Below are 24,484 nucleotides of genomic sequence, written 5' to 3'. Positions count from 1 at the left end.
TTATCTTGGGTAGGATATGATTTTTGCGGGATGAGATGACGGTTTGATTGGTACTATTTTGGCGTACATGCAACTTTTTTGATCACTTTTATTACCTTTTTTGGGAAGTAAGGTGGGCAAAATTTCAATTTCCTCATAGTTTTTATTTAATTTTTTATGGCGTTCACTGTGCGGGGAAAGTAACATAACCATGCCACCACTGGCTACACGTGCAGAAGCGCTACCACTGGAGGACACCCACCGGCCGCATTACCAAGACTTGATAAAGGGGTCTGCGTACCCCGAAACGCGTCGTCTTTGCTAATCAAAAAATAAAAAATACTTCGTATCCTCAACTGGGTTGTGAACTGCGCCTTGTGTCCACCCGCTCACTGCATGAACCCAGTGCAGACGAGCCCCCTCCCCATACACCACAATTCGCACCAAAGTGGCGGCTTGGCTCCGGCCCATGGTCAACTTGGACGACAACCGGCTGCACCAACCCACATCACCCCACGATTTTACCTCCACCAGAACTGCACTACCAAAAGTACAACCTAACCAAGGTGAGTAGCAACCACTCACCCTGACTAGGAACAAATAACAACATATCTTGTCTACCACCACCTATGAGCGCCTTCTCCCCTTTTCTCTTTGGCCATTTAATCAATCATCACATCACAGATGTCAGCCATTTATACCAGGGTGTCAGCAATGTGCTGACACTCATGTATACCCACAGGCCACCAACGATTATTCAAGAGGAGGCGGGCAATCACGATCCAGCCTGCCGCACTGCCCGCCTCCCGCACCGCCTGCAACACCCCCCCTGCACCACCCGCCGCCATAAAAGCATTCAGGGCTGCAAGGGGGGTGAAAAAACTTTATATGGGGCATTTTAAAGTTTGATCCCCTGAATTGACCTGTGGTTTGCTGCGCTCGCCGATCGGGGGGGGGGTCATATGACCCCCTCTGGCGTTGTGACAGGATGCCGGCTAAATGATTTCAGCCGGTATCCTGTTCAGATTAACACCCGCAGCGCCGCAATCTCATTTTAAACTCATGACGTACCGGTACGTCATAGGTCCTTAAGCACTCGGGAAACAGGCTGTACCGGTACGTCATGCGTCCCTGAGGGGTTAACTGAAAAACAAAATGGCTGCCTCCAGAAAATAAATATGGCAGCCTCCATGAAAATTTCAATAGATGGAACACTGAGCGTGTCACAATGGAACCCTTCAGAATCCATGGATGATGACATCACAATGGACCCTTGCTGTTTTCCTTCCTGGCAGCAACCATGATCCTTCATTCTTCAGTCAGGTTTGGATCCATGCACATCAACAGGTATGGGTGCCAATTAACAGGTAATGGTGCGTTTTTGTGTGTGTCAAACAAAGGTGTCAGTTTATGGAAATATTTGTTTGAGGAAAAATTGGCGCTTCTGTGCAAAATGGAATACTGTCCAGCGTCTATTAGCAGGCCCAGAACACAAAAGCCTTCTTATCTGTTTCTGACGGTATGGCCATATAAACTCCAAGATTACCCCTCTTTACCCTCTGTCACAACTTGGGGGAAAGAAGCGCCCACCGACGGAGCTATGCCTTTTCTGGTTTTTGCTTTTTGGCCACTGCAATGCAGGTGCAAATCAGTTTATCGTCTGCAACTCACCAGCTATCATGAGATACCATACCTTTTATGGATTTTTGTAGCTGGCAGAATGAGAATGAGCCTGTTGTCCAATCAAAGTTCTGTGCTATTATGGAATGTACTTAGCACCTCTGCAATTGCTCTACCTGCTCCAGGAATCCAAAAGCAGGTTCTAACGCAGAATTGTATTATAGCTCTAAACACTAGTGCTCAGAGACTAGAATACATCCATGCTGACTTCTGTGGCTGCAATCCTAACCCTTCCCAGCATTTCTTATCCATTGAAATGACAGCTCTGTTTAACTGCAAAACAAAATGGCTGCCTCCAGAAAATAAATATGGCAGCCTCCATGAAAATTTCAATAGATGAAACACTGAGTGTGTCACAATGGAACCCTTCAGCATCCATAGATGATGACATCACAATGAACCCTTGCTGTTTTCCTTCCTGGCAGCAGCCATGATCCTTCATTCTTCAGTCAGGTTTTGATCCATGCACATCAACAGGTATGGGTGCCAATCAACAGGTAAAAGTGTGTTTTTGTGTGTGTCAAACAAAGGTGTCAGTTTATAGAAAGATTTGTTTAAGGAAAAAATGCTGCATCTTTGCAAAATGGAATACTGTCCAGCGTCTATTAGCAGGCCCAGAATACAAAAGCCTTCTTATCTGTTTCTGACGGTATGGCCATATAAACTCCAAGAGTACCGATCTATACCCTCTGTCGCAACTTGGTGGAAGGAAGCGGCCACCCACGGAGCTTTGCCTTTCAAGGATTTTGCTTTTTGGCCACTGCATGTAGGTGCAGATCAGTTTATCATCTGCAACTCACCACCTATCATGAGAAACCATACCTTTTTAATTTTTTTTGTAGCTGGCAGAATGAGAATGCGACTGTTGTCCAATCAAAGTTCTGTGCTATTATGGAATGTACTTAGCACCTCTGCAATTGCTCTACCTGCTCCAGGAATACAAAAGCAGGTTCTAACGCAGAATTTCATTGTAGCTATAAACAATAGTGCTCAGTGCCTATAATTTGTCCATGCTGACTTTTGTGGCTGCAATCCTAACCCTTCCCAGCATTTCTTATCCATTGAAATGACAGCTCTGTTTAAGTGCAAAACAAAATGGCTGCCTCCAGAAAATTAATATGGCAGCCTCCATGAAAATTTCAATAGATGGAACACTGAGCGTGTCACAATGGAACCCTTCAGCACCCATGGATAATGACATCACAATGGACCCTTGCTGTTTTTCTTCCTGGCTGCAGCCATGATCCTTCATTCTTCAGTCAGGTGTGGATCCATGCACATCAACAAGTATGGGTGCCAATCAACAGGTAAGGGTGCGTTTTGGTGTGTGTCAAACAAAGGTGTCAGTTTATGGAAAGATTTGTTTGAGGAAAAATTGGCGCTTCTGTGCAAAATGGAATACTGTCTAGCGTCTATTAGCAGGCCCAGAACACAAAAGCCTTCTTATCTGTTTCTGACGGAATGGCCATATAAACTCCAAGAGTACCCCTCTTTACCCTCTGTCGCAACTTGGGGGAAAGAAGCGGCCACCGACGGAGCTATGCCTTTTCTGGTTTTTGCTTTTTGGCCACTGCAATGCAGGTGCAGATCAGTTTATCGTTTGCAACTCACCAGCTATCATGAGATACCATACCTTTTATGGATTTTTGTAGCTGGCAGAATGAGAATGAGCCTGTTGTCCAATCAAAGTTCTGTGCTATTAAGGAATGTATTTAGCACCTCTGCAATTGCTCTACCTCCTCCAGGAATCCAAAAGCAGGTTCTAACGCAGAATTTCATTGTAGCTATAAACAATAGTGCTCAGAGACTGGAATACATCCATGCTGACTTCTGTGGCTGCAATCCTAATCCTTCCAGCATTTCTTATCCATTGAAATGAAAGCTCTGTTTAACTGCAAAACAAAATGGCTGCCTCCAGAAAATATATATGGCAGCCTCCATGAAAATATCAATAGATGGAACACTGAGCGTGTCATAATGGAACCCTTCAGAATCCATGGATGATGACATCACAATGGACCCTTGCTGTTTTCCTTCCTGGCAGCAGCCATGATCCTTCATTCCTCAGTCAGGATTGGATCCATGCACATCAACAGGTATGGGTGCCACTCAACAGGTAAGGGTGCGTTTTTGTGTGTGTCAAACAAAGGTGTCAGTTTATGGAAATATTTGTTTGAGATAAAATTGGCGCTTCAGTGCAAAATGGAATACTGTCCAGCAATTATTAGCAGGGCCAGAACACAAAAGCCTTCTTATCTGTTACTGACGGTATGGCCATATAAACTCCAAGAGTACCCCTCTTTACCCTCTGTCGCAACTTGGGGGAAAGAAGCGGCCACCGACGGAGCTATGCCTTTTCTGGTTTTTGCTTTTTGGCCACTGCAATGCAGGTGCAGATCAGTTTATCATCTGCAACTCACCACTTATCATGAGATTCCATACCTTTTATGGATTTTTGTAGCTGGTAGAATGAGAATGCGCCTGTTGTCCAATCAAAGTTCTGTGCTATTATGGAATGTTGTCACGACCATGGTTATGGTCGTGACTCCTGATCCGCATGCAGTTGCCTGCGGTTTGGTTTTTGTCAATCACATTGTGAGGGCGGCTGGATTGTTGCCTCACATGTGGTTGCCGCTGGCAACATGTTTGTACTTGGCAGCTTAGCAGCCTGAGCTGTTGCTAGGCGGCTTGCTGCAATCTGCAAGCGGTTGCACCTGGCAACCTGTCTTTGTAGGTGTGCTTTTTTATATGTTTGGTGTGCACGAAGTTTGGGTGTGTGCACTGTGATAGTTTCCCTTCACTTGTGGCTGCCAGAGGCAACGTGTTGTATTCTGTACATGTGGTGGCAGTGTTTCGGCATTCTGGCTGACTCCCAGGACACAATTGCCACGCATGTCGTTGCCTGCGGTAACAGCTGCAGTGTGATAAGGGTTTTGTACACTTCCCCTGTATGTGGCTGTTTTCCCTTTCCTGATCTAGGAAGGGTTAACTCCCTTCTGTGTGTGTGAACACTGGGTGCTTCTGTGTAGGTGTGGCTACTTGGGCCTATATAGCCTCTGCTGAGAGCAGTAGTTAGGGGGGTATTTCAGCCATGGTCTGCTGGAGTCATCCTCCTACTTTATACCATCTGCCAGTGAGGGCCACCCTTGTGGTCATAGAAGTTATACGTTAAGTTGATGTTGTATACTTTTTGTTATTTATGCAGTTATGGATCTGGGTTCCTGTGTGTGTGTATGTGTGTTGGCTGTGTCCATTTAAGTATGGTGTGGACATCAGCGTGTCAGTACATGGATCCAGTCAGCAAGGCTGTGGCAGGTAGGTGGAAGTAGTGCAGTTCACCTGCCATATCCATAGATCTGTTTTTGGTACCCCTTTTCCTTGCAGCTTGGCCAGTGAGACTCCTGTTCTTCTGTGCCTAGGAGGAACAGGTCGTCTTACCCTGCTCCTTGTTCCAGGGCAATCCTGAGGGCTAGCAGGGATTATTAGGTTCCGGTGTATGAGCCCTCCCACCATCAGAGTTAACTCATATGGTTAGGAGTCAGGGTCAGATTAGGGACGCGATAGGAGGTGACCTGCTCCCTAATTCTGTCGTCCTGGCCGAGCAGCCATTAACATCTTCTGACATTGCACGGCTGAGGGTTTTCCCCATCCTCAGCCGTGACAAATGTACTCAGCACCTCTGCAATTGCTCTATCTGCTCCAGGAATCCAAAAGCAGGTTCTAAAGCAGAATTGTATTATAGCTGTAAACACTAGTGCTCAGAGACTAGAATACATCCATGCTGACTTCTGTGGCTGCAATCCTAACCCTTCCTAGCATTTCTTATCCATTGAAATATCAGCTCTGTTTAACTGCAAAACAAAATGGCTGCCTCCAGAAAATAAATATGGCAGCCTCCATGAAAATTTCAATAGATGGAACACTGAGTGTGTCACAATGGAACCCTTCAGCATCCATGGATGATGACATCACAATGGACCCTTGCTGTTTTCCTTCCTGGCAGCAGCCATGATCCTTCATTCTTCAGTCAGGTGTGGATCCAAGCCCATTAACAGGTATGGGTGCCAATCAACAAGTAAGGGTGCGTTTTTGTGTGTGTCAAACAAAGGTGTCAGTTTATGGAAAGATTTGTTTGAGGAAAGATTGGCGCTTCTGTGCAAAATGCATTACTGTCCAGCGTCTATTAGCAGGCCCAGAACACAAAAGCCTTCTTATCTGTTTCTGACGGTATGGCCATATAAACTACAAGAGTACCCCTCTTTGCCCTCTGTCGCAACTTGGGGGAAAGAAGCGCCCACCGACGGAGCTATGCCTTTTCTGGTTTTTGCTTTTTGGCCACTGCAATGCAGGTGCAAATCAGTTTATCGTCTGCAACTCACCAGCTATCATGAGATGCCATACCTTTTATGGATTTTTGTAGCTGGCAGAATGATAATGCGCCTGTTGTCAAATCAAAGTTCTGTGCTATTATGGAATGTACTTAGCACCTCTGCAATTGCTCTACCTGCTCCAGGAATACAAAAGCAGGTTCTAACGCAGAATTTCATTGTAGCTATAAACAATAGTGCTCAGAGACTAGAATACATCCATGCTGATTTCTGTGGCTACAATCCTAACCCTTCCAGCATTTCTTATCCATTGAAATGACAGCTCTGTTTAACTGCAAAACAAAATGGCTGCCTCCAGAAAATCAATATGGCAGCCTCCATGAAAATTTCAATAGATGGAACACTGAGCGTATCACAATGGAAAACTTCAGCATCCATGGATGATGACATCACAATGGACCCTTTCTGTTTTCCTTCCTGGCAGCAGCCATGATCCTTCATTCTTCAGTCAGGTGTGGATCCATGCACATCAACAGGTATGGGTGCCAAAAATCATATAAGGGTGGTTTTTGTGTGTGTCAAACAAAGGTGTCAGTTTATAGAAAGATTTGTTTAAGGAAAAATTGCCGCATCTGTGCAAAATGGAATACTATCCAGCGTCTATTAGCAGGCCCAGAACACAAAAGCCTTCTTATCTGTTTCTGACGGTATGGCCATATAAACTCCAAGAGTACCGATCTATACCCTCTGTCGCAACTTGGTGGAAGGAAGCGGCCACCCACGGAGCTTTGCCTTTCAAGGATTTTGCTTTTTGGCCACTGCAATGTAGGTGCAGATCAGTTTATCATCTGCAACTCACCACCTATCATGAGATACCATACCTTTTTATGTTTTTTTGTAGCTGGCAGAATGAGAATGCGACTGTTGTCCAATCAAAGTTCTGTGCTATTATGGAATGTACTTAGCACCTCTGCAATTGCTCTACCTGCTCCAGGAATCCAAAAGCAGGTTCTAACGCAGAATTGTATTATAGCTGTAAACACTGGTGCTCAGAGACTAGAATACATCCATGCTGATTTCTGTGGCTGCAATCCTAACCCTTCTGAACATTTCTTATCCATTGAAATGACAGCTCTGTTTAACTGCAAAACAAAATGTCTGCCTCCAGAAAATCAATATGGCAGCCTCCATGAAAATTTCAATAGATGGAACACTGAGCGTGTCATAATGGAACCCTTCAGCATCCATGGATGATGACATCACAATGGACCATTGCTGTTTTCCTTCCTGGCAGCAGCCATGATCCTTTATTCTTCAGTCAGGTGTGGATCCAAGCCCATTAACAGGTATGGGTGCCAATCAACAAGTAAGGGTGCGTTTTTGTGTGTGTCAAACAAAGGTGTCAGTTTATGGAATTATTTGTTTGAGGATAAATTGGCACTTCTGTGCAAAATGGAATACTGTCCAGCGTCTATTAGCAGGCCCAGGACACAAAAGCCTTCTTATCTGTTTTTGACGGTATGGCCATATAAACTCCAAGATTACCCCTCTTTACCCTCTGTCACAACTTGGGGGAAAGAAGCGCCCACCGACGGAGCTATATCTTTTCTGGTTTTTGCTTTTTGGTCACTGCAATGCAGGTGCAGATCAGTTTATCGTCTGCAACTCACCAGCTATCATTAAATACCATACCTTTTATGGATTTTTGTAGCTGGCAGAATGAGAATGCGCCTGTTGTCAAATCAAAGTTCTGTGCTATTATGGAATGTACTTAGCACCTCTGCAATTGCTCTACCTGCTCCAGCATACAAAAGCAGGTTCTAACGCAGAATTTCATTGTAGCTATAAACAATAGTGCTCAGAGAGTAGAATACATCCATGCTGATTTCTGTGGCTACAATCCTAACCCTTCCAGCATTTCTTATCCATTGAAATGACAGCTCTGTTTAACTGCAAAACAAAATGTCTGCCTCCAGAAAATCAATATGGCAGCCTCCATGAAAATTTCAATAGATGGAACACTGAGCGTGTCATAATGGAACCCTTCAGCATCCATGGATGATGACATCACAATGGACCCTTGCTGTTTTTCTTCCTGGCAGCAGCCATGATCCTTCATTCCTCAGTCAGGTTTGGATCCATGCACATCAACAGGTATGGGTGCCACTCAACAGGTAAGGGTGCGTTTTTGTGTGTGTCAAACAAAGGTGTCAGTTTATGGAAAGATTTGTTTGAGATAAAATTGGCGCTTCAGTGCAAAATGGAATACTGTCCAGCAATTATTAGCAGGCCCAGAACACAAAAGCCTTCCTATCTGTTTCTGACGGTATGTCCATATAAACTCCAAGAGTACCCCTCTTTACCCTCTGTCGCAACTTGGGGGAAAGAAGCGGCCCCCGACGGAGCTATGCCTTTTCTGTTTTTTGCTTTTTGGCCACTGCAATGCAGGTGCAGATCAGTTTATCGTCTGCAACTCACCACCTATCATGAGATTCCATACCTTTTTATGGATTTTTGTAGCTGGTAGAATGAGAATGCGCCTGTTGTCCAATCAAAGTTCTGTGCTATTATGGAATGTTGTCACGACCATGGTTATGGTCGTGACTCCTGATCTGCATGCAGTTGCCTGCGGTTTGGTTTTTGTCAATCACATTGTGAGGGCGGCTGGATTGTTGCCTCACATGTGGTTGCCGCTGGCAACATGTTTGTACTTGGCAGCATAGCAGCCTGAGCTGTTGCTAGGCGGCTTGCTGCAATCTGCATGCGGTTGCACCTGGCAACCTGTCTTTGTAGGTGTGCCTTTTTAAATGTTTTGTGTGCACGAAGTTTGGGTGTGTGCACTGTGATAGTTTCCCTTCACTTGTGGCTGCCAGAGGCAACGTGTTGTATTCTGTACATGTGGTGGCAGTGTTTCGGCATTCTGGCTGACTCCCAGGAAACGGTTGCCACGCATGTCGTTGCCTGCGGTAACAGCTGCAGTGTTATAAGGGTTTTGTACACTTCCCCTGTATGTGGCTGTTTTCCCTTTCCTGATCTAGGAAGGGTTAACTCCCTTCTGTGTGTGTGAAAACTGGGTGCTTCTGTGTGGGTGTGGCTACTTGGGCCTATATAGCCTCTGCTGAGAGGAGTAGTTAGGGGGGTATTTCAGCCATGGTCTGCTGGAGTCATCCTCCTACTTTATACCATCTGCCAGTGAGGGCCACCCTTGTGGTCATAGATGTTATACGTTAAGTTGATGTTGTATACCTTTCGTTATTTCTGCAGCTATGGATCTGGGTTCCTGTGTGTGTGTATGTGTGTTGGCTGTGTCCATTTAAGTATGGTGTGGACATCAGCGTGTCAGCACAGGGATCCAGTCAGCAAGGCTGTGGCAGGTAAGTGGAAGTAGTGCAGTTCACCTGCCATATCCATAGATCTGTTTTTGGTACCCCTTTTCCTTGCAGCTTGGCCAGTGAGACTCCTGTTCCTCCGTGCCTAGGAGGAACAGGTCTTTTTACCATGCTCCTTGTTCCAGAACAATCCTGAGGGCTAGCAGGGATTATTAGGTTCCTGTGTATGAGCCCTCCCACCATCAGGGTAGGCTCATATGGTTAGGAGTCAGGGTCAGATTAGGGACGCAATAGGAGGTGACCTGCTTCCTAAATCTGTCATCCTGGCCGAGCATCCATTAATATCTTCTGACATCGCACGGCTGAGGGTTTTCCCCATCCTCAGCCGTGACAAATGTACTTAGCACCTCTGCAATTGCTCTACCTGCTCCAGGAATCCAAAAGCAGGTTCTAACGCAGATTTTCATTGTAGCTATATAAAATAGGGCTCAGAGACTAGAATACATCCATGCTGACTTCTGTGGCTGCAATCCTAACTCTTCCCAGCATTTCTTATCCATTGAAATTACAGCTCTGTTTAACTGAAAAACAAAATGGCTGCCTCCAGAAAATCAATATGGCAGCCTCCATGAAAATTTCAATAGATGAAACACTGAGCGTGTCACAATGGAACCCTTCAGCATCCATGGATGATGACATCACAATGGACCCTTGCTGTTTTCCTTCCTGGCAGCAGCCATGATCCTTCATTCTTCAGTCAGGTTTGGATCCATGCACATCAACAGGTATAGTTGCCAATCAACAGGTAAGGGAGCATTTTTGTGTAACAAACAAAGGTGTCAGTTTATGGAAATATTTGATTAAGGTAAAATTTGCGCTTCAGTGCAAAATGGAATACTGTCCAGTGATTATTAGCAGGCCCAGAAGACAAAAGCATTCTTATCTGTTTCTGACGGTATGGCCATATAAACTCCAAGACTACCCCTCTTTACCCTCTGTCACAACTTGGGGGAAAGAAGCGGCCACCGACGGAGCTAAGCCTTTTCTGGTTTTTGCTTTATGGCCACTGCAATGCAGGTGCAGATCAGGTTATCGTCTGCAACTCACCAGCTATCATGAGATACCATACCTTTTATGGATTTTTGTAGCTGGCAGAATGAGTATGAGCCTGTTGTCCAATCAAAGTTCTGTGCTATTATGGAATGTACTTAGCACCTCTGCAATTGCTCTACCTGCTCCAGGAATCCAAAAGCAGGTTCTAACGCAGAATTTCATTGTAGCTATAAACAATAGTGCTCAGAGACTAGAATAAATCCATGCTGACTTATGTGGTTACAATCCTAATCCTTCCCAGCATTTCTTATCCATTGAAATGACAGCTCAGTTTAACTGCAAAACAAAATGACTGCCTCCAGAAAATCAATATGTCAGCCTCCATGAAAATTTCAATAGATGGAACACTGAGTGTTTTTTACAATGGAACCCTTCAGCATCCATGGATGATGACATCACAATGGACCCTTGCTGTTTCCCCTCCTGGCAGTAGCCATGATCCTTCATTCTTCAGTCAACTGTGGATCCATGTACATCAACAGGTATTGGTGTCAATCAACAGGTAAGGGTGCGTTTTTGTGTGTGTTAAATAAAGGTGTCAGTTTATGGAAAGATTTGTTTGAGGAAAAATTGGCGCTTCTGTGCAAAATGGAATACTGTCCAGCATCTATTAGCATGCCCAGAACACAAAAGCCTTCTTATCTGTTTCTGACGGTATGGCCATATAAATTCCAAGAGTACCCCTCTTTACCCGCTGTCGCAAATTGGACGGAGGAAGCGGCCTCCGACGGATCTATGCCTTTAATGTTTTTTGCTTTTTGGCCACAGCAATGCAGGTGCAGATCAGTTCATAGTCTGCAGCTTACCACCTATCATGAGATACCATACCTTTTATGGATTTTTGTAGCTGGCAGAATGAGAATGTTGTACAATCATAGTTCTGTGCTATTATTGAATGTACTTAGCACCTCTGCAATTGCTCTACCTGCTCCAGGAATCAAAAAGCAGGTTCTAATACAGAATTTCATTGTAGCTATAAACAATAGTGCTCAATGCCTAGAATTCGTTTATGCTGACTTTTGTGGCTGCAATCCTAACCCTTCCCAGCATTTCTTATTTATTGAAATGACAGCTCTGTTTAACTGCAAAAAAATAATAATGACTGCCTCCAGAAAATCAATATGGCAGCCTCCATAAAAATTTCAATATATAGAAGACTGAGCGTGTCACAATGGAAACCTTCAGCATCCATGGATGATGACATCACAATGGACCCTTGCTGTTTTCCTTCCTGGCAGCAGCCATGATCCTTCATTCTTCAGTCAGGTTTGGATCCATGCACATAAACAGGTATGGGTGCCAATCAACAGGTAAGAGTGCGTTTTTTGTGTGTGTCAAACAACGGTTTCAGTTTATGGAAAGATTTGTTTGAGGAAAAAATGGCGCTTCTGTGCAAAATGGAATACTACCCAGCGTCTATTAGCAGGCCCAGAACACAAAAGCCTTCTTATCTGTTTCTGACGGTATGGCGATATAAACTCCAAGAGTACCCCTCTTTACCCTCTGTCGCAACTTGGGGGAAAGAAGCGGCCACCGACTGAGCTATGCCTTTTTTGTTTTTTGCTTTTTGGCCACTGCAATGCAGGTGCAGATCAGTTTATCAACTGCAACTCAAAACCTATCATGAGATACCATACCTTTTATGTTTTTCTGTAGCTTGCAAAATGAGAAAGCTCCTGTTGTCCAATCAGAGTTCTGTGCTATTATTGAATGTACTTAGCACCTCTGCAATTGCTCTACCTGCTCCAGGAATCCAAAAGCAGGTTCTAACCCAGAATTTCATTGTAGCTATAAACAATAGTGCTCAGAGACTAGAATACATCCATGCTGACTTCTGTGGCTACAATCCTGACCCTTGCCAGCATTTCTTATCCATTGAAATGACAGCTCTGTTTAACTGCAAAATAAAATGGCTGCCTCCAGAAAATCAATATGTCAGCCTCCATGAAAATTTCAATATATAGAACACTGAGCGTGTCACAATGGAACCCTTCAGCATCCATGGATGATGACATCACAATGGACCCTTGCTGTTTACCTTCCTGGCAGCAGCTATTATCCTTCATTCTTCAGTCAGGTTTGGATCCATGCACATCAACAGGTATGGGTGCCAATCAACAGGTAAGGGTTCGCATTTGTGTGTGTCAAACAAAGGTGTCAGTTTATGGAAAGATTTATTTGAGGAAAAATTGGCGCTACTGTGCAAAATGGAATACTGTCCAGCGTCTATTAGCAGGCCCAGAACACAAAAGCCTTCTTATCTGTTTCTGACGGTATGGCCATATAAACTCCAATAGTACCCCTCTTTACCCGCTGTCGCAACTTGGGGGAAAGAAGCGGCCACCGATGGAGCTATGCCTTTTCTGGTTTTTGCATTTTGGCCACTGCAATGCAGGTGCAGATCAGTTTATCGTATGCAACTCAACACCTAACATGAGATACCATACCTTTTATGTTTTTTCGTAGCCAGCAGAATAAGAATGTGCCTGTTGTCCAATCAGAGTTCTGTGTTATAATTGAATGTACTTAGCACCTCTGCAAATGCTCTACCTGCTCCCGGAATCCAAAAGAAGGTTCTAACGCAGAATTTCATTGTAGCTATAAACAATAGTGCTCAGAGACTAGAATACATCCATGCTGACTTCAGGAACTGCAATCCTAACCCTTCCCAGCATTACTTATCCATTGAAATGACAGCTCTGTTTAACTGCAAAACAAAATGGCTGCCTCCAGAAAATCAATATGGCAGCCTCCATGAAAATTTTAATAGATGGAACTCTGATCGTGTCACAATGGAACCCTTCAGAATCCATGGATGATGACATCTCAATGGACCCTTGCTGTTTTTCTTCCTGGCAGCAGCCATGATCCTTCATTCTTCTGTCAGGTTTGGATCCATGCACATCAACAGGGTTTGGTTGCCAATCAACAGTTAAGGTTGCGTTTTTGTGTGTGTCAAACAAAGGTGTCAGTTTATGGAAAAATTTGTTTGAGGAAAAATTGGGGCTTCTGTGCAAAATGGAATACTGTCCAGTGTCTACTAGCAGGCCCAGCACACAAAAGCCTTCTTATCTGTTTCTGACGGTATGGCCATATAAACTCCAAGAGTACCCCTCTTTACCCTCTGTCGCAATTAGGGGGGAAAAAAGCGGCCACCGACTGAGCTATGCCTTTTCTGGTTTTTGCTTTTTGGCCACTGCAATGCAGGTGCAGATCAGTTTATCAGCTGCAACTCAACACCTATCATGAGATTCCATACCTATTATGGATTTTTGTAGCTGGCAGAATGAGAATGCGCCTGTTGTCCAATCAAAGTTCTGTGCTATTATGGAATGTACTTAGCACCTCTGCAATTGCTCTACCTGCTCCAGGAGTCCAAAAGCAGATTCTAACGCAGAATTTCATTGTAGCTATAAACAATAGTGCTCAGAGACTAGAATACATCCATGCTGACTTCTGTGGCTACAATCCTGACCCTTCCCAGCATTTCTTATCCATTGAAATGACAGCTTTGTTTAAGTGCAAAACAAAATGGCTGCCTCCAGAAAATCCATATGTCAGCCCCAATGAAAATTTTAATAGATGGAACACAGAGCGTGTCACAATGGAACCCTTCAGCATCCATGGATGATGACATCACATTGGACCCTTGCTGTTTTCCTTCCTGGCAGCAGCCATGATCCTTCATTCTTCAGTCATGTTTGGATCCATGCACATCAACAGGTATGGGTGCCAATCAACAGGTAAGGGTGCGTTTTTTGTGTGTGTCAAACAAAGGTGTCAGTTTATGGAAAGATTTGTTTGAGGAAAAAATGGAATACTGCCCAGCGTCTATTAGCAGACCCAGAACACAAAAGCCTTCTTATTAGGGATGAGCGAACCCGAACTGTATAGTTCGGTTTCGTACCGAATTTTGGGGTGTCCGTGACACGGACCCGAACCTGAACATTTTCGTAAAAGTCTGGGTTCGGATTCGTTGTTCGGCGCTTTCTTGGCGCTTTTTGAAAGGCTGCAAAGCAGCCAATCAACAAGCGTCATACTACTTGCCCCAAGAGGCCATCACAGCCATGCCTACTATTGGCATGTCTGTGATTGGCCAGTGCAGCATGTGACCCAGCCTCTATATAAGCTTGGGTCACGTAGCGCTGCACGTCACTCTGCTGTTACAAGTTTAGGGAGAGGCTGCAGCTGCGACGTTAGGGCGAGATTAGGCAGTGATTAACTCCTCCAAAAGACTTCATTCAGTGATCGATCTACAGCTGTGGATCATTGAACTGCTGCTATTCAATTGCTCACTGTTTTTAGGCTGCCCAGAGCGTTTTTCATTCACTTTTTTCTGGGTTGATCGGCGGCCATTTTGTGTCTTGTGGTGCGCCAGCACAAGCTGCCACCAAGTACATTTAACCATCAATAGTGTGGTTATTTTTTGGCTATATCCTACATCAGGGTCAAGCTGTCATCAAGTGCATTTAACCATCAATAGTGTGGTTATTTTTTGGCCATATACTACATCAGGGGAAAGCTGAGCCTGTCACCCAAGTGCATTTAACCATCAATAGTGTGGTTATTTTTTGGCTATATGCTACATCAGGGTCAAGCTGTCATCAAGTGCATTTAACCATCAATAGTGTGGTTATTTTTTGGCCATATACTACATCAGGGGCAAGCTGAGCCTGTCACCAAGTGTATTTAACCATCAATAGTGTGGTTATTTTTTGGCTATATCCTACATCAGGGTCAAGCTGTCATCAAGTGCATTTAACCATCAATAGTGTGGTTATTTTTTTGGCCATATTCTACATCAGGGGCAAGCTGAGCCTGTCACCAAGTGCATTTAACCATCAATAGTGTGGTTATCTTTTGGCTATATCCTACATCAGGGTCAAGCTGTCATCAAGTGCATTTAACCATCAATATTGTGGTTATTTTTTGGCCATATACTACATCAGGGGCAAGCTGAGCCTGTCACTAAGTGCATTTAACCATCAATAGTGTGGTTATTTTTTGGCTATATCCTACATCAGGGTCAAGCTGTCATCAAGTGCATTTAACCATCAATAGTGTGGTTATTTTTTGGCCATATACTACATCAGGGGCAAGCTGAGCCTTTAACCAAGTGCATTCAACCATCAATAGTGTGGTTGTTTTTTTGGCTATATCCTACATATGGGGCAAGCTGTCACACCAAGTGCATTTAACCATCAATAGTGTGGTTATTTTTTGGCTATATCCTACATATGGGGCTTGGCTGTGCTTGCTATTTTATTGAGGGGTAAAATACAATTGCCAAAATAGCAGTACCCTAAATCTGGTCTTTCAGCTGTGGCCAGCCAATTGTAATACTGTCTGCTGTCTGGCAAAGGATATATTTTTGTTCAGGGTTGAAATACAATTCCCAATTTTGCAATTCTCTAAATTAGTGGTTTCTGCTGTATCAGGCCTACTTTAAATCTATCCCTAAAAGGGTATATAAGATTCAAGGTGCAGATAGGGTTATTCTCAATAACTTCACACACACGCTACAGTTCAATTCCAAGTCTAATTCTGTGTGTAAACGTATACCTGTCACCCAGCGCCTAAAAAATAGGCCTCAGATTTATATTAATCCAAATCTGTCATTATTGCTTTAGCTGGTCAAGTTATTTAATGTCCGTCAATGCACAGTTTTTGTTCTGATTTGAAATACAATTTTCCAATTTTGCAATTCTCTAAATTAGTGGTTTCCGCTGTATCAGGCCTACTTTAAATCTATCCCTAAAAGGGTATATTAGATTCAAGGTGCTGATAGGGTAATTCTCAATAACTTCACACACACGCTACTGTGCAGATCCAAGTCTAATTCTGTCCGTAAATGTATACCTGTCACCCAGCGCCTAAATAATAGGCCTCAAATTTATATTCAGCTAAATCTGTCATTACTGCTGTGCCTGTATTAGTGTAATACGGTACCTAAATAGATAGCCAGATAGTTTTAGGTGTCTGTAAAAAAAGGCCTGAATTTGAATTCAATACATTGGGCCAAATAATATTTTTCTTATTGTGGTGAACGGTAACAATGAGGAAAACATCTAGTAAGGGACGCGGACATGGTCGTGGTGGTGTTAGTGGACCCTCTGGTGCTGGGAGAGGACGTGGCCGTTCTGCCACAGCCACACGTCCTAGTGTACCAACTACCTCAGGTCCCAGTAGCCGCCAGAATTTACAGGGATATTTGGTGGGGCCCAATGCCGTTCTAAGGATTATAAGGCCTGAGCAGGTACAGGCATTAGTCAATTGGGTGGCCGACAGTGGATCCAGCACGTTCACATTATCTCCCACCCATTCTTCTGCAGAAAGCGCACAGATGGCGCATGAAAACCAAGCCCATCAGTCTGTCACATCACCCCCATGCATATCAGGGAAATTGTCTAAGCCTCAAGTTATGCAGCAGTCTCTTATGCTGTTTGAAAACTCTGCTGGCAGGGTTTCCCAAGGGCATCCACCTAGACCTTCTCCAGCGGTGGAAGACATAGAATGCACTAACGCACAACCACTTATGTTTCCTGATGATGAGGACATGGAAATACCACCTCAGCACGTCTCTGATGATGATGAAACACAGGTTCCAACTGCTGCGTCTTTCTGCAGTGTGCAGACTGAACAGGAGGTCAGGGATGAAGACGATGCAGGGGACGATGAGGTCCTAGACCCCACATGGAATAAGGGTCGTGCCACTGACTTTCACAGTTCGGAGGAAGAGGCAGTGGTGAGGCCGAGCCAACAGCGTAGCAAAAGACAAAGAGGGAGCAGTGGGCAAAAGCAGAACACCCGCCGCCAAGAGACTCCGCCTGCTACTGACCGCCGCCATCTGGGACCGAGCACCCCAAAGGCAGCTTCAAGGAGTTCCCTGGCATGGCACTTCTTCAAACAATGTGCTGACGACAAGACCTGAGTGGTTTGCACGCTGTGCCATCATAGCCTGAAGCGAGGCATTAACGTTCTGAACCTTAGCACAACCTGCATGACCAGGCACCTGCATGCAAAGCATGAACTGCAGTGGAGTAAACACCTTAAAAACAAGGAACTCACTCAGGCTCCCCCTGCTACTTCTTCTGCTGCTGCCGCCTCGGCTTCTTCCTCCACCTCGGGAGGAACGTTGGCACCTGCCGCCCAGCAAACAGAGGATGTACCACCAACACCACCACCTCCGTCACCAAGCATCTCAACCATGTCACACGGCAGCGTTCAGCTCTCCATCTCACAAACATTTGAGAGAAAGCGTAAATTCCCACCTAGCCACTCTCGATCCCTGGCCCTGAATGCCAGCATTTCTAAACTACTGGCCTATGAAATGCTGTCATTTAGGCTGGTGGACACAGACAGCTTCAAACAGCTCATGTCGCTTGCTGTCCCACAGTATGTTGTTCCCAGCCGAAACTACTTGTCCAAGAGAGCCGTGCCTTCCCTGCACAACCAAGTATCCTATAAAATCAAGTGTGCACTGCGCAACGCCATCTGTGGCAAGGTCCACCTAACCACAGATACGTGGACCAGTAAGCACGGCCAGGGACGCTATATCTCCCTAACTGCACACTGGGTAAATGTAGTGGTGGCTGGGCCCCAGGCGGAGAGCTGTTTGGCGCACGTCCTTCCGCCGCCAAGGATCGCAGGGCAACATTCTTTGCCTCCTGTCTCCTCCTCCTCCTACTCAGCTTCCTCCTCCTCTTCTTCCACCTGCTGATCCAGTCAGCCACACACCTTCAACACCAACTTCAGCACAGCCCGGGGTAAATGTCAGCAGGCCATTCTGAAACTCATATGTTTGGGGGACAGGCCCCACACCACACAGGAGTTGTGGCGGGGTATAGAACAACAGACCGACGAGTGGTTGCTGCCGGTGAGCCTCAAGCCCGGCCTGGTGGTGTGCGATAATGGGCGAAATCTCGTTGCAGCTCTGGGACTAGCCGATTTGACGCACATCCCTTGCCTGGCGCATGTGCTGAATTTGGTGGTGCACAAGTCCATTCGCAGCTACCCCGACATGTCAGAGCTGCTGCATAAAGTGCGGGCCATCTGTTCGCGCTTCCGGCGTTCACATCCTGCCGCTGTTTGCCTGTCTGCGCTACAGCGTAACTTCGGCCTTCCCGCTCACCGCCTCATATGCGACGTGCCCACCAGGTGGAACTCCACCTTGCACATGCTGGACAGACTGTGCGAGCAGCAGCAGGCCATAGTGGAGTTTCACCTGCAGCACGCACGGGTCAGTCGCACTGCGGAACAGCACCACTTCACCACCAATGACTGGGCCTCCATGCGAGACCTATGTGCCCTGTTGCGCTGTTTCGAGTACTCCACCAACATGGCCAGTGGCGATGAAGCCGTTATCAGCGTTACAATACCACTTCTATGTCTCCTTGAGAAAACACTTAGGGCGATGATGGAAGAGGAGGTGGCCCAGGAGGAAGAGGAGGAAGAGGGGTCATTTTTAGCACTTTCAGGCCAGTCTCTTCAAAGTGACTCAGAGGGAGGTTTTTTGCAACAGCAGAGGCCAGGTACAATTGTGGCCAGACAGGGCCCACTACTGGAGGACGAGGAGGACGAGGATGAGGAGGAGGTGGAGGAGGATGAGGATGAAGCATGTTCACAGCGGGGTGGCACCCAACGCAGCTCGGGCCCATCACTGGTGCGTGGCTGGGGGGAAATGCAGGACGATGACGATACGCCTCCCACAGAGGACAGCTTGTCCTTACCTCTGGGCAGCCTGGCACACATGAGCGACTACATGCTGCAGTGCCTGCGCAACGACAGCAGAGTTGCCCACATTTTAACGTGTGCGGAGTACAGGGTTGCCACCCTGCTGGATCCACGGTACAAAGACTATGTGCCCACCTTACTTCCTGCACTGGAGCGTGATAGGAAGATGCGCGAGTACAAGCGCACGTTGGTAGACGCGCTACTGAGAGCATTCCCAAATGTCACAGGGGAACAAGTGGAAGCCCAAGGCGAAGGCAGAGGAGGAGCAAGAGGTCACCAACGCAGCTGTGTCACGGCCAGCTCCTCTGAGGGCGGAGTTAGCATGGCAGAGATGTGGAAAAGTTTTGTCACCACGCCACAGCTAACTGCACCACCACCTGATACGGAATGTGTTAGCAGGAGGCAACATTTCACTAACATGGTGGAACAGCACCTGTGCACACCCCTCCACGTACTGACTGATGGTTCGGCCCTATTCAACTTCTAGGTCTCCAAATTGTCCATGTGGCCAGAGCTAGCCTTTTATGCCTTGGAGGTGCTGGCCTGCCCGGCGGCCAGCGTTTTGTCTGAACATGTATTCAGCACGGCAGGCGGCGTCATTACAGACAAACGCAGCTGCCTGTCTACAGCCAATGTGGACAAGCTGACGTTCATAAAAATCAACCAGGCATGGATCCCACAGGACCTGTCCATCCCTTGTGCAGATTAGACATTAACTACCTCCCCTTAACCATATATTATTGTACTCCAGGGCACTTCCTCATTCAATCCTATTTTTATTTTCATTTTACCATTATATTGCGGGGCAACCCAAAGTTGAATGAACCTCCTCTGTCTCGGTGCCGGGGCCTAAAAATATCTGACAGTGGCCTGTTCCAGTGGTGGGTGACATGAAGCCTGATTCTCTGCTATGACATGAAGACTGATTCTCTGCTGACATGAAGCCAGATTCTCTGCTATGGGACCTCTCTCCTCTGCCTGGGTGCCTGGGCCTAAATATGTGACAATGGACTGTTCCAGTGGTGGGTGACGTGAAGCCTGATTCTCTGCTATGACATGAAGACTGATTCCCTGCTGACATGAAGCCTAAATCTCTGTTATGGGACCTCTCTCCTCTGTCTGGGTGCCGGGGCCTAAAAATATCTGACAGTGGCTTGTTCCAGTTGTGGGTGACATGAAGCCTGATTTTCTGCTATGACATGAAGACTGATTCTCTGCTGACATGAAGCCTGAATCTCTGTTATGGGACCTCTCTCCTCTGTCTGGGTGCCTGGGCCTAAAAATATCTGACAGTGGCCTGTTCCAGTGGTGGGTGACATGAAGCCTGATTCTCTGCTATGACATGAAGACTGATTCTCTGCTGAGTCGCTGACATGAAGCCAGATTCTATGTTATGGGACCTCTCTCCTCTGTCTGGGTGCCGGGGCCTAAATTATATGACAATGGACTGTTCCAATGTTGGGTGACGTGAAGCATGATTCTCTGCTATGACATGAAGACTGATTCTCTGCTGACATGAAGCCTCATTCTATGTTATGGGACCTCTCTCCTCTGTCTGGGTGCCGGGGCCTAAAAATATCTGACAGTGGCCTGTTCCAGTGGTGGGTGACATGAAGCCTGATTCTCTGCTATGACATGAAGACTGATTCTCTGCTGACATGAAGCCAGATTCTATGTTATGGGACCTCTCTCCTCTGTCTGGGTGCCGGGGCCTAAATTATATGACAATGGACTGTTCCAATGTTGGGTGACGTGAAGCATGATTCTCTGCTATGACATGAAGACTGATTCTCTGCTGACATGAAGCCAGATTCTATGTTATGGGACCTCTCTCCTCTGTCTGGGTGCCGGGGCCTAAAAATATATGACAGTGGCCTGTTGCAGTGGTGGGTGACATAAAGCCTGATTCTCTGCTATGACATGAAGACTGATTCTCTGCTGACATGAAGCCAGATTCTATGTTATGGGACCTCTCTCCTCTTATTGGGTGCCGGGGCCTAAATTATATGACAATGGACTGTTCCAATGTTGGGTGACGTGAAGCATGATTCTCTGCTATGACATGAAGACTGATTCTCTGCTGACATGAAGCCAGATTCTATGTTATGGGACCTCTCTCCTCTGTCTGGGTGCCGGGGCCTAAAAATATCTGACAGTGGCCTGTTCCAGTGGTGGGTGACGTGAAGCCTGATTCTCTGCTATGACATGAAGCCTGATTCTCTGCTATGACATGAAGACTGATTCTCTGCTGACATGAAGCCAGATTCTATGTTATGGGACCTCTCTCCTCTGCCTGGGTGCCGGGGCCTAAATATCTGACAATGGACTGTTCCAGTTTTGGCTGACGTGAAGCCTGATTCTCTGCTATGACATGAAGACTGATTCTCTGCTGACATGAAGCCTGATTCTCTGCTATGGGACCTCTCTCCAATTGATATTGGTTCATTTTTATTTATTTTATTTTTATTTTAATTCATTTCCCTATCCACATTTGTTTGCAGGGGATTTAACTACATTTTGCTGCCTTTTGCAGCCCTCTAGCCCTTTCCTGGGCTGTTTTACAGCCTTTTTAGTGCCGAAAAGTTCGGGTCCCCATTGACTTCAATGGGGTTCGGGTTCGGGACGAAGTTCGGGTCGGGTTCGGATCCCGAACCCGAACATTTCCGGGAAGTTCGGCCGAACTTCTCGGAATGCCAGGCAACTGATTCTACTAAAACGGACGGGGATGACATACGGTTGTGCATCCGCATTTTTTGCGGTTCCATTGACTTGAATGGGTCCGCAAACCGTTTTTCGCGGACAAGAAAAGGACAGCTTATATTTTTTTAATAGACTGGAACCACGGACGCGGATAACAAACGGTGCACTATCCGCATTTTCAACGGCTCCATAGAAATGAATGGGTCCGCATCAGATACACTAAAATCGGCGGAACGGACGTGGAAACAAACAACGGTCGTGTGCATGAGGCCTTATACTGAATCTTTTTCCTTAAAACCGACCTGCTGAGCTCCTGAACTCCAAAACATGCTTCCTGTGGTTCGGAAATCATATTCAATGTGATCAGTTTACTTTACAGCCAGCGGTCTGACACAGATGAGTCCAAAGCTCTAATTTCTGTTAGAAAAGTGCTTTATTTGTGAGATATTCACTTCTCTTCATTATAATCGCGCCCCTGGTGTTCAATGCATGTAGTAAAGTGCACGTCCTCCTACTGAGCTGAATGAGCATGGTCACACATGCTCAGTTCCATCCTTCAGTTACCAACAGCCAGATTACCTGTTAGAGGCTGTGACAGATACAAGGAAAGAGCTGCAGTAGAACGGTTATGCCCCCTGAGCTATGATAGGGAGAGATGCAGCAGAAAGAGCATCCCCCTGAGCTGCCATAGGGAGAGAGCTGCAATGGAAAGTATATGCCCCCTCAGCTGTGATAAGGAGATAGTTACAGCAGAAAGGATATGCCCCCTCAGCTGTGATATGGAGATAGCTGCAGCAGAAAGGATATGCCCCCTGAGAAAGGACGTACTCCCTATGCTGTGATCAGGAAAGAGCTGTAGTGGAAAGGACATGCACCCGAAACTACCAGCCTGAGGAAGATCTAGCGGAGCAACTGCAGCAATGAATATGGAGATCTCTGGTTCCATGTGAGGTACAGGGCTGGTTCTAGCTTTGTTAGAAAGAGATTGCCATGGACTATATGATGTCTGATTTTTTTTTTTTTTTACATCAATCATGGCAGAACCCCTTAAAGTCAGCATTTGCCAGAAATCTTGAAATGTTAGGGTGGGTGAACATTTCTGTGAAAGACAATTAGAGCACGCAGGGGTAATTGTGCCGCATCATCATCAGCCATGTAGATAGAAAATGTAGGATGAGGGACCAGACCTCACACCTAGACCTGTAGGTGCATGTGACAACTGTGAACGCTGCCACCAGTAGCTACGTGATTTTGCGCCTAGACCTTCCGCTGCTCTGTCTAGTTTTTTCTTTCAAGACGTCTGCTGCACGCCGGCTTTTAAAAGGAACCACGGAAGAAAAAGCCGGCGCGCGTCAGGAGAAAGCCCCACCTACACACTTTACCATTGGCTACGGGTCTAAGGCTACTTTCACACCTGCATTCGGTGCGTATCCATCTGGTATTTGCACAGACGGATCCGCACTGATAATGCAAACGTTTGTATCCGTTCAGAACTGATTCGTTTGCATTATCTTTTCAAAGAAAAGTCTAAGTCAAAAAGGATCCGTCCTGACTTACATTGAAAGTCAATGGGAGGCGGATCCGTTTTCAATTGCACCATATTGTGTCAGTGAAAAAGTATCCGTCCCCATTGACTTACATTGTAAGTCAGGACGGATCCTTTTGGCTCTGCATCGTCAGACGGACACTAAAACGCTGCAAGCTGCATTTTGGTGTCCGCCTCCAGAACAAAATGGAGGCGGAACGGAGCCAAACTGATGCATTCTGAACGAATCCTTATCCATTCAGAATGCATTGGGGCAAAACTGATCCGTTTTGGACCGCTTGTGAGATCCCTGAAACGGATCTCACAAACGGAATCCAAAACGCAGGTGTGAAAGTAGCCTAACCTGCGAACTACAATCTGCCAGTCTGGTAGGTGAGGAGAGCTCCTCCAACTGATTTGGCAGAGCTGCCCATACACTGCAGACATGTCGGGGAGCTCCAGGGTCATGTGTCCGCTCTGCGCTGTGTATTATAATTCTTGTATAGTGTAATGCTCCCCCTGACACGACCTGACGCATTGCCTCACGACTGTGCCTCTATCGAGCATGAAGAAGCCTCCACTTACCCGGTAACGAGGCTGACAAGCAGAGGCTGGGCTCTTTTTAATGGAATCTCTGTCCCCTTGCAGACGAGTGTTCCCCCCAGAAATAGTCTGCATCGCAGCTCCCGGCCTGAACTCCCTGCACTGCCGGGGTCACATAGAAGTATATTGATTTGATGCTATGTAACCCTTACAGTTCTGGAATGCATTGGATAACACTGACAGCATTATGCCATTGTTATCCAATACATTCCAGAACTGTAAGGGTTACATTGCATCATAAATCAATATAATGCTATGTGACCCCTGGAGCCATGGGAGTACAGGTCGGGAGCTGTGATGCGGACTCGTTCCAGGGGAAGGAACGCTGGTCTGCAGGTGGGGGGGGGGTTGTTAATGGTAACTGATAGGAAATCTCAACGTCCCACTTGGTACCCCTGGTACCGAACTTCTAGTATCGGCTTGGTTTGAGTCTTGTTCTGACATCAGGAGAGCGCTTCACTCAGTAGGGAATTACAGACACAACAATGATGTAC

The 24,484-nt window shown here is 46.1% G+C and overlaps 1 protein-coding gene across 1 annotated transcript in view; it reads left to right on the top strand.

The window, feature by feature from the left end:
- Window positions 1–448: 448 nt before the first annotated feature.
- The window catches only part of LOC120983001 (NACHT, LRR and PYD domains-containing protein 12-like), a 54,274-nt gene continuing 30,238 nt past the window's right edge, over window positions 449–24,484 (top strand). The window contains exon 1 of the mRNA XM_040413115.1: window positions 449–545. Within this exon, the coding sequence (XP_040269049.1) occupies window positions 449–545 (97 nt within the window). The remainder of the gene's footprint in view (window positions 546–24,484) is intronic.

This window comes from Bufo bufo, assembly GCF_905171765.1.
Source record: "Bufo bufo chromosome 11 unlocalized genomic scaffold, aBufBuf1.1 SUPER_11_unloc_1, whole genome shotgun sequence".
Taxonomy (NCBI): Eukaryota; Metazoa; Chordata; class Amphibia; order Anura; family Bufonidae; genus Bufo; species Bufo bufo.
This window is presented reverse-complemented; position numbering and strand designations above follow the sequence as displayed.